Here is an 11,390-nt window from a genome sequence, read left to right on the forward strand (position 1 = left end):
TACCACTGGCATTTTTTACAGAACTAGAACAAAAAAATTCACAATTTGTATGGAAACACAAAAGACCCTGAATAGCCAAAGCAATCTTGAGAACGAAAAATGGAGCTGGAGGAATCAGGCTCCCTGACTTCAGACTATACTACAAAGCTACAGTAATCAAGACAGTATGGTACTGGCACAAAAACAGAAATATAGATCAATGGAACAGGAGAGAAAGCCCAGAGATAAACCCACACACACATGGTCACCTTATCTTTGATAAAGGAGGCAAGAATATACAGTGGAGAAAAGACAGCCTCTTCAATAAGTGGTGCTGGGAAAACTGGACAGGTACATGTAAAAGTATGAGATTAGAACACTCCCTAACACCATACACAAAAATATACTCAAAATGGGTTAAAGACCTAAATGTAAGGCCAGACACTATCAAACTCTTAGAGGAAAACATAGGCAGAACACTCTATGACATAAATGACAGTAAGTTCTTTTGAGGAGAGAGACTTTACAGTAGCTAACACTATATGTTGAATGTTAACAGGCACCCAGTAAAGACTGGTTGGCATCTATTTTTTGGCAAACATTTCTTTATGATCTGGTTGGAGTGAAAAGGACAATGCGTGCTGGTGGTAAGATATGGAATCTAGCAGAGTAAGCATGAATTGCACACACATAGTCAACATCAAATAGGCTGCTGTCTAGACAGAAGAGCTGATATAGTTTTGATTTGCTAATACTAAAAGCCACACTACAGTATCATTCCCAACAGCACAATATTTAAGTGAGGGAAAAAAATACCTGCAGCCTTTATTGCCACCAAAGATTAAATATTAACTGTAAATACTACTCTAACAAACACCATCAAAGTTTGTAGGTAATGTATAATCCAAAAACAGCATGCTGAAGATAGGGTCATTCAATCAAAAGCAATCCTGACATTGCATTCCTACTCCTTGTAATGACGATGGTCGAAAACTTGTACCTCTTCTACCTTCCTTTGCAGCATGCCTATAAGGGGAAAAGGCACACATCATTACTCAGAGGACAAAATATCCCAGGAACATAACTTACATTCTCCCTTCAACATATGATTGACAAAACTTTACATGTCATTTTTTTTTTTTTTTTGGCCATGCTGTGCGCCTTGCAGGTTCTTAGTTCCCCGACCAGGGATTGAACCCGTGCCACCTGCAGTGGAAGTGCGGAGTCTTAACCACTGGACAGCCAGGGGAGTCCCATACATGTCAATTTTAATAGCTCTAAGTATTAGAAAATACAGAGGAAGAGAAAAACATGCCTCTGTCTGGTTGGAAACTATTGCACAAGACTGTTCTTGATTTGCTCTCCCTAGCTTTCAGGAAAGTAACAGTCTACCTGACATTTGTATTTTGTTGAAGAGAAGTGTTAACTGCTTTTTACTCATTACAGCCTAAAAGGGTCATACAGGATGGTCATGAAATTGAATGTGTAGATTTTGGTAGGTCTTTGCTGCCTATAAGCAAATTAGTACACTGAATATTTTCACATTTCAGTTCCTTTCTAATGATTTATTTAACTTGGTGGTCCTTAATTTGCTCAGGGGCAGAACAACACAAAATATCATTAGTTTCACCATATAGAACAGTAACTTTCTGCAGTAAAAATAAGCTGTTGAAGTAAGTGTGATAATCTGAGTTTTTCTGTTAATGTGCACAAATAAATTTGGTCATTTGTTTTGGTATTCATTAATGTTCACTGGTTGATAAGCAATAACTGGTGCCAAAAATTTAAGGAAAACTTTACAAGAGAAAAACTGAAAAATGTCGAACAATATACTTTAATATTCTTCAGCCAATTGGAAAAGAACCAATGTTTTGCAGTTTTTGAAGTATAATACCTCATTCTATCTTATGATATATAGGCATTCCGTAAGATCACACCTTTTAAGAACAAGTGATTTAAATGATGGTTGTCTACTGAAAGGCTAGGAGAACAGTCTGGGAAAACACATCTTCTTTCTGCTGTAATAACTAAGTGCAGGGACCAATTTTTTCCCCCTGAATAACATTTTTCAACGTGACAGAAACACAAATGAGCTCTACAACAAACCATTAACTTGAGGCCAGAAGTGTCAACATAAGCACAAACTACTTAATTTGCTGATTGATACATATTAAATGCAAAAGAGTACTTTTATAAACATTTTTAAAAATCAATGAAACGTTGAGAAACACAAGTCAGCATTATTAAGAGAGGTTTGCCATAAATATTTTGTCATGGCTTCAAACTGAATTCTCAAGACTATCTCTGTATTAACATACTTTACACTTTTCAGGAGTTTCATTACTTAGGGCAAAAACTGCACCTAGGCACTTAACTGCCCAGAGTTATGGTCCCATGATATGCGTCAGTGATTGTCCCTGCAGGCCTATTAAATTATACATCATACTAGAAGTAAAATGCTAGTAATAGTCAAAATTCGTTGGGAACTATGCCATATACATTTGACATTATTAAAAAAGTAACTGTACTGAACAATATGAAAGTGAAATTAATAAAACAACTCTATTCACAGTAGCATAAAAAGAATTAAAACACTCAGGAATAAACTTAGCAAATGAACTATAAGACTTGTACACTGGAAACTATAAATCATTGCTAAGAGAAACCAAAGAAGATCTAAAAAAATGAAGAGATATTCCATGTTCATGGATTGAAAGACTCAATAGTGTTAAGATGTCAATTCTCCACAAACTGATCTACGAATTCAATGCAATGCCTATGAAAATTCCAGAAGGCTACTTTTGTAGATATAGACAAGCTTTAAAATTTACATGGAAAGACAAAGGACCCAGAATAGCCAAAGCAATCTGAAAAATAATAAATTGCAGGAATTACACCACCCAATTTTAAAACATACTACAAAGCTACAGTAATCGAGACAGCATGGTATTAGCATAGGATAGCCATAGAGATCAATGGAACAGAAATGAAGTCCACAAATAAAACTTTATATTTATGGTCAATTCATTTTTAACAAAGGTGCCAAGACAATACAATGGGGGGGAAGCATAATCTTTTTCAGCAAATAATACAGGGACAACTGCATATCTACATGGAACTGAAGTTGACCCCCTACCTCTAACTATGAACAAAAATCAACTCAAACCTCTGTAATAACCTATATGGGAAAGAATCTGAAAAAGAATAGATATATGTATATGTATAACTAAATCACTTTGCTGTACACCTGAAACTAACACAACATTGTAAATAAGCTATACTCCAATATAAAATAACAATTTAAAAAAATCTCTCAAACACTTAAAAATCCTCAAGAAAATTCTAGCAAACCAAATCCAACAACATATAAAAGGAACTAGAAACCAGGACCAAGTAGAATTTATTCCATAAATGTAAGGTTGAATCAATGTTTAAAAATGTGTCAATGTAATCCACCATATCAACAAGTTAAAGAAGAAAAATCATATGATTATATCAATTGATGTAGAAAAAGCATTTGACAAAATCCAGTACTCATTAATAATAAAAATTAATGGTAAAAAAAGTCTGGAAAAGAGTGGAATTGCCTCAATTTGATAAAAAGCATCTAAAAAAAACCTATACCTAAAATCATACTTCCAGTGAAAGACTAAACTCAGAAGCAAGGCAAAGATGTCTGCTCTCACTACTCTTATTCAACATGGTCCTGAAGTTCTCACCAGTGTAATGTGAGAAAAAGACATAAATAGCATACAGATGGGGAAGGAAAAAATAAAATTGTCCCTTTTTGCAGATGATGTAACTACCTATGTAGAAAATCCCGAGGAATCAAAAACAAAACAAAACAAAACCCCAAAATACCAAACTCCTAGAAGTGAGTTCAGCAGGCATACAAGATCAACATATTAAAATTGTGTTTTTATGTACTAAAAATGAACATGTGGAAACCAGAATTTAAAACGCAGTATCATTTACAATCACTACAAATAAAACGAAATACTTAGGTATAAGTCTGACAAAACCAAAACATATACATGATGTGGGTGCTAAAAATTACAAAATGCTGATGAAAGAGCTCAAAGAAGACCTAAATAAATATTGAGACATACTATGTTCATGGATGAGAAGAATCAACACAGTAAAGATGTCAATTTTCCCCCAAATTGATCTATAAATTTAATGTAATTCCTATCAAGTCCCAGCAAATTTTTATGGAAATGCAAAGGAATTAAAATAGCTAAAACAACCTTGATGGAGAAAAATAAAGTGGGAGAAATTACTCTCCAAGATATTAAGGCTTACTATACAGCTACATTGATTAAGAGAGTGTGGTATTGGTGGAGGGAAAGACATATAGATCTACGGAATAGAGATCCCAGAAAACAATTTGATATCCATAGAGGGAAAAAAAACGTTGATCTAAACCTCACATCTTATACAAAAATTAACTCAAAATGGATCACAGCCTTAAATATAAAATATAAAACAATAAAACTTGTAGGAAAAAACAGAGGAGAAAATTGGGGGTATATAGGACTACAAAAAAAGTTCTTAGACTTCACACTAAAAGCATGATCCATAAAAGGAAAAATTGATAAACTGGACTTAATTTTAAAAACTTTTGTCCTGTGAACAACTCTGTTAAGAAGAGACAAGGTACAGAGTAGGAGAAAATATATGCAAACCACATAGCTAGTAAAGGACTAGTGTCTAGAATATATAATGAACTCTCAAAACAACAGTAAAAAAAATCCAATTAGAAAATGGACAAAAGGCAAGAACTGACATTTCATCAAAGAGGATATACTCATGACAAATAAGCATATGAAAAGATGTTCAACATAATTAGCCATTAGGAAAATGCAAATTAAAACTTCAGTGATCTCACTACACATCTATCAGAATGGTTAAAATGAAAAAAAAGGTGAAAATACCAAATGATGAGGACGCAGACAAATTAGATTACTCATACATTGCTGGTGGGTATGTAAAATGGTACAGTCTCTCTGGAAAACAGTATAACAGTTTTTTAAATAAAACTAAAGACACAACTACCATATGACCTAGCAAATGCACTCTTGGGCATCTATCCAAGAGAAATGAAAACTTATGTTCACACAAGACTCTGTACATAAACATTCATAGAAGCTTTACTCATAAGTAGCCAAAAGCTGGAAACATCTAAGATGTACTACAAAAGGTAAATGTGTAAACAGACTGTAGTACATCAAAACCATGGAAAACTACTCAGCAACAAAAAGGATCAATCCACTGATACACATAGCAATTTAGATGAATCTCTGGGGAATTATGCTGAGTGAAAAAAAGCCAACCCCTAAAGGTTACATGCTATATGATTTCATCTTATATAGTATTTTGAAATGATAAAATTTCAGAAAGGGAGAATAGATTAGTGGTTGCCAAGAATTAGGGGGCAGGGAGAAGGGGGGATATGGTGGGAGGAAGGTGGGTGGGGCAATAAAAGGGGAATATGAGGAATTCTTGTAGTAATGGGACTATTCTGTATTTTTACTATGGTTGTGGATATACAAACCTACACATGTGATAAAATTGTATATGACTAAACACACACACACACACACACACACACACACACACACACAAGTAAACTGTAGAAATCTGAACAAGACAAATTTTATCAATGTTAATACCCCAGTTGCAATACAGTACTACAGTTTTGTAAGTTGCTATCACTGGGGAGAACTAGGTAAACTATAAATAGGAACTCTATATTATTTCTTCAGGACCTATATTATTCCTTACACTAAATGTGAATCCACAATTACCTCAATAAAAATTTCAATTAGTGTAAAAAACTAACCCACACAAACAAGGTTTTGATTCCCAATTTCTTCTAGAAGTGCCTGCTGAGTAGGCACATAATATGATCCCAAATTTATGTGAGGCAAGAGTTTTAACATTTATTCTCACTGCTTGATATGGTTGGCCATCTTTTCAGCTTCCAGTATGGGTTTCCTCATTGTTGCATGCCTGCTAAGCCAAAGACAGATTTTAAGGTTTTAGTTACTGTAGAATATACTTCAGTATTAGGTTAGGCTGATGTTTAAAAGCAACCCTGAAATCTCAGGAGTTTAACCTAATTAAGGTTTATTTCTCATTCAAAATGGGGAAGAAGGAGGTAGGAAGGGGGAGAGAGGGGAAGGGAGGGAGGAAGAAAGGAAGAGAGGGAAAGAGGGGGAAAAAGAGAGAGAGAAAAAAAACACTGTCCTCCCACTTGTCATAGGTACTTTTAAGAAGATTCCCAGGTTTTTGAAACTAAAGTAACACTCAGCATAAATATACTTGAATTCTTACTGCTAACTGTGATCTGATGGGAAGAACAGTGTTTCTAGAAACATACGAAGCTCTCCACTCTGCCATGAGAATTCTCATCCTGACCTCACCACTGATACATTAAGGTGGTGATTGGGGAGACCTTCAAGATGGTGGAAGAGTAAGACGTGGAGATCACCTTCCTCCCTACAAATACTTCAAAAATACATCTACATGTGGAACAACGCCTACAGAACACCTACTGAACATTGGCAGAAGACCTCAGACTTCCCAAAAGACAAGAAAATTCCCACGTACCTGGCCATGTGGCTGAAAGGGTCTTGGTGCTCTGGCCTGAGCCTCTGAGGTGGGAGAGCCGAGTTCAGGACACTGGACCATCAGAGACCTCCTGGCCCCACGTAATATCAATCAGCAAGAGCTCTCCCAGAGAACTCCGCTTCAATGCTAAGACCCAGCTCCACCCAACAGCCAGCAAGCTCCAGTGCTCGATGCCCCATGCCAAACAACTAGCAAGAGAGGAACACAGCCCCACTCATTAGCAGAGGGGCTGCCTAAAATCATACTAAGTTCACAGACACCCCAAAACACAACACTGGACGCATCCCTGCCCAACAGAAAGACAAGATCCAGCGTCATCCACCAGAACACAGGCACCAGTCCCCTCCACCAGGAAGCCTACACAACCCACTGAACCAACCTTACCCACTGGGGGCAGACACCAAAAACAACAGGAAATACGAACCTTCACCCTGTGAAAAGGAGACCCCAAACACAGAAAGATAAGCAAAATGAGAAGACAGAGAAATATGCAGCAGATGAGGGAGCAAGGTAAAAACCCACCAGACCAAACAAATGAAGAGGAAATAGGCAGTCTAATGAACAACACAATAAATGGAATTTAAAATTCTCTAGAAGGAAACAATAGCAGAATAACTGAGGCAGAAGAATGGATAAATGACCTGGAAGATAAAATAGTGGAAATAACTACTGCAGAGCAGAATAAAGAAAAAAGAATGAAAAGAATTGAGGACAATCTGAGACACTTCTGGGACAACATTAAACACACCAACATTCAAATAATAGCGTGCCAGAAGTAGAAGAGAAAACGAAAGAGACTGAGAAAATATTTGAAGAGATTATAGTTGAAAAGTTCCCTAATATGGGAAAGGAAATCATTAATCAAGTCCAGGACGTGCAGAGAGTCCCATACAAGATAAACCCAAGGAGAAACATGCCAAAACATATATTAATCAAACTACCAAAAATTAAATACAAAGAAAAAATATTAAAAGCAGCAAGGGAAAAACAACAAATGACATACAAGGGAATCCCCATAAGGTTAACAGATGATCTTTCAGCAGAAACTCTGCAAGTCAGAAGGGACTGGCAGGACATATTTAAAGTGATGAAAGGGAAAAGCCTACAACCAAGATTACTCTACCCAGCAAGGATCTCATTCAGATTCGACAGAGAAATTAAAACCTTTACAGACAAGCAAAAGCTAAGAGAATTCAGCACCACCAAACCAGCTTTACAACAAATCCTAAAGGAACTTCTCTAGGCAGGAAACACAAGAGAAGGAAAAGACCTACAGTAACAAACCCAAAACAATTAAGAAGTGGTAATAGGAACATGCATATTGATAATTACCTTAAAAGTAAATGTATTAAATGCTCCAACCAAAAGACATAGACTGGCTGAATGGATCCAGGAAGAAAAAGAGTGGAAATAACTACCGCAGAGCAGAATAAAGAACAAAGAACGAAAAAGAATTGAGGGCACTCTCTGAGACCTCTGGGACAACATTAAATGCACCAACATTCGAATTATAGGGGTCCCAGAAGAAGAAGAGAAAAACAAAGGGTATGAGAAAGTATTTGAAGAGATTATAGTTGAAAACTTCCTTAATATGAAGGACACTACATAATGATCAAGGGATCGATCCATGAAGAAGATATAACAATTGTAAATATTTGTGCACCCGGCATAGGAGCACCTCAATATATAAGGCAAATGCTAAGAGCCTTAAAAGGGGAAATCGACAGTAACACAATCATAGTAGGGGACTTTAACACCCCACTTTCGCCAATGGACAGATCAACCAAAATTAAAATAAATAAGGAAACACAAACTTTAAATCATACATTAAACAGGATGGACTTAATTGATATTTATAGCACATGCCATCCAAAAACAACAGAATATACTTTCTTCTAAAGTGCTCATGGAACATTCTCCAGGATAGATCATACCTTGGGTCACAAATCAAGTTTTAGAAAATGTAAGAAAATTGAAATCATATCAAGCATCGTTCTGACCACAATGCTATGAGACTAGATATCAATTACAGGAAAAAAAATGTAAAAAATACAAACCCATGGAGGCTAAACAATAAGCTACTAAATAGCCAAGAGATCACTGAAGAAATCAAAGAGGAAATCAAAAAATACCTAGAAACAAATGACAATGAAAACATGACAACAAACAACCTATGGGATGCAGCAAAAGCAGTTCTAAGAGGGAGGTTTATAGCAATACAATCCTACCTCAACAAACAAGAAACATCTCAAATAAACAACCTAACCTTACATCTAAAGCAATTAGAGAAAGAAGAACGAAAAAATACCCAAAGTTAGCAGAAGGAAAGAAACCATAAAGATCAGATCAGAAATAAATGAAAAAGAAATGAAGGAAACAATAGCAAAGGTCAATAAAACTAAAGCTGGTTCTCTGAGAAGATAAACAAAATTTATAAGTCATTAGCCAGACTCATGAAGAAAAGAAGGGAGAAGACTCAAATCAGTAGAATTAGCAATGAAAAAGGAGAAGTAACAACTGACACTGCAGAAATACAAAGGACCATGAGAGATTACTACAAGCAACTCTATGCCAATAAAATGGACAACCTGGAAGAAATGGACAAACTGTTAGAAAAGCACAACCTTCCGAGGCAGAACCAGGAAGAAATAGAAAATATAAACAGCCCAATCACAAGCACTGAAATTGAGACTGTGATTAAAAATATCCCAACAAACAAAAGCCCAGGATCAGATGGCTTCACAGGCAAATTCTATCAAATATTTAGGGAAGAGCTAACACCTATCCTTCTCAAACTCTTCCAAAATATAGCAGAGGAAGGAACACTCCCAAACACATTCTACGAGGCCACCATCACCCTGATACCAAAACCAGACAAAGATGTCACAAAGAAAGAAAACTACAGGCCAATATCATTGATGAATGCAGATGCAAAAATCCTCAACAAAATACTAGCAAACAGAATCCAGATACCAAAACCAGACAAAGATGTCACAAAGAAAGAAAACTACAGGCCAATATCATTGATGAATGCAGATGCAAAAATCCTCAACAAAATACTAGCAAACAGAATCCAGCGGCAGATTAAAAGGATCATACACCATGATCAAGTGGGATTTATCCCAGGAATGCAAGGATTCTTCAATATGCACAAGTCAATCAATGTGATACACCATATTAACAAATTGAAGGGTAAAAACCATATGGTAATCTCTATAGATGCAGAAAAAGCTTTCGACAAAATTCAACACCCATTCATGATAAAATCTCTCCAGAAAGTAGGCATAGAGGGAACTTACCTCAACATAATAAAGGCCATATATGTCAAACCCACAGCCAACATCGTTCTTAGTGGTGAAAAGCTGAAACCATTTCGACTAAGATCAGGAACAAGACAAGGTTGCCCACTCTCACCACTATTATTTAACATAGTTTTGGAAGTTTTAGCCACAGCAATCAGAGAAGAAAAAGAAATAAAAGGAATGCAAATTGAAAAAGAAGAAGTAAAACTGTCACTGTGGGCAGATGACAAGATACTATATAGAGAGAATCCTAAAGACGCTACCAGAAAACTACTAGAGCTAATCAATGAATTTGGTAAAGTAGCAGGATACAAAATTAATGCACAGAAATCTCTTGCATTCCTATACACTAACGATGAAAAATCTGAAAGAGAAATTAAGGAAACACTCCCATTTACCATTGCAACCAGAAGAATAAAATACCTAGGAATAAACCTACGAAGGAGACAAAAGACCTGGATGCAGAAAACTGTAAGACACTGATGAAAGAAATTAAAAATGATACAAACAGATGGAGAGATATACCATGTTCTTGCATTGGAAGAACCAGCATTGTGAAAATGACTATACCACCCAAAGCAATCTACAGATTCAATGCAATCCCTATCAAACTACCAATGGCGTTTTTCACAGAACTAGAAGAAAAAATTTTACAATTTGTATGGAAACAGAAGACCCCGAATAGCCAAAGCAATCTTGAGAAAGAAAAATGGAGCTGGAGGAATCAGACTCCTGGACTTCAGACTATACTACAAAGCTACAGTCATCAAGACAGTATGGTACTGGCACAGAAACAGAAATATAGATCAATGGAACAGGATAGAAAGCCCAGAGATAAACCCACGCACCTATGGTTACCTTATTTTTGATAAAGGAAGCAAGAATATACAAAGGAGAAAAGACAGCCCCTTTAATAAGTGGTGCTGGGAAAACTGGACAGCTACATACAAAAGAATGAATTTAGAACACTTCCTCCCACCATACACAAAAATAAACTCAAAATGGGTTAAAGACATAAATGTAGGGCCAGACACTACAAAACTCTTAGAGGAAAACAGGAAGAACACTCTTTGACATAAATCACAGCAAGATCCTTTTTGACCCACCTCCTAGAGAAATGGAAATAAAAACAAAAATAAACAACTCCAAAATATACAAGCAGCTCATGCAGCTAAATATCAAAAAAACAAACAACCCAACCCCAAAATGGGCAGAAGATCTAAATAGATATTTCTCCAAAGAAGATACACAGATTGCTAACAAACACATGAAAGGATGCTCAACATTACTAATCATTAGAGAAATGCAAATCAAAACTACAATTAGGTATCACCTCACACCAGTCAGAATGGCCATCATCAAAAAAATCTACAAACAATAAATGCTGGAGAGGGTGTGGAGAAAAGGGAACCCTCTTGCACTGTTGGTGGGAATGTAAATTGATACAGCCACTATGGAGAACAGTATGGAGGTTCC

At 36.1% G+C, this 11,390-nt stretch overlaps 1 protein-coding gene across 4 annotated transcripts in view; it reads right to left on the reverse strand.

The window, feature by feature from the left end:
* Positions 1-24: 24 nt before the first annotated feature.
* NUP62CL (nucleoporin 62 C-terminal like) overlaps positions 25-11,390 on the reverse strand; it is a 79,463-nt gene continuing 68,097 nt past the window's right edge. For all 4 annotated transcript variants that reach the window (XM_024128198.3, XM_024128197.3, XM_024128195.3 and 1 more), the window contains one exon: positions 25-1,005. In XM_024128198.3, the coding sequence (XP_023983966.1) occupies positions 944-1,005 (62 nt within the window). In that variant the 3' untranslated portion in view covers positions 25-943. The remainder of the gene's footprint in view (positions 1,006-11,390) is intronic.

Source organism: Physeter macrocephalus, chromosome 21, assembly GCF_002837175.3.
Source record: "Physeter macrocephalus isolate SW-GA chromosome 21, ASM283717v5, whole genome shotgun sequence".
Taxonomy (NCBI): domain Eukaryota; kingdom Metazoa; phylum Chordata; class Mammalia; order Artiodactyla; family Physeteridae; genus Physeter; species Physeter macrocephalus.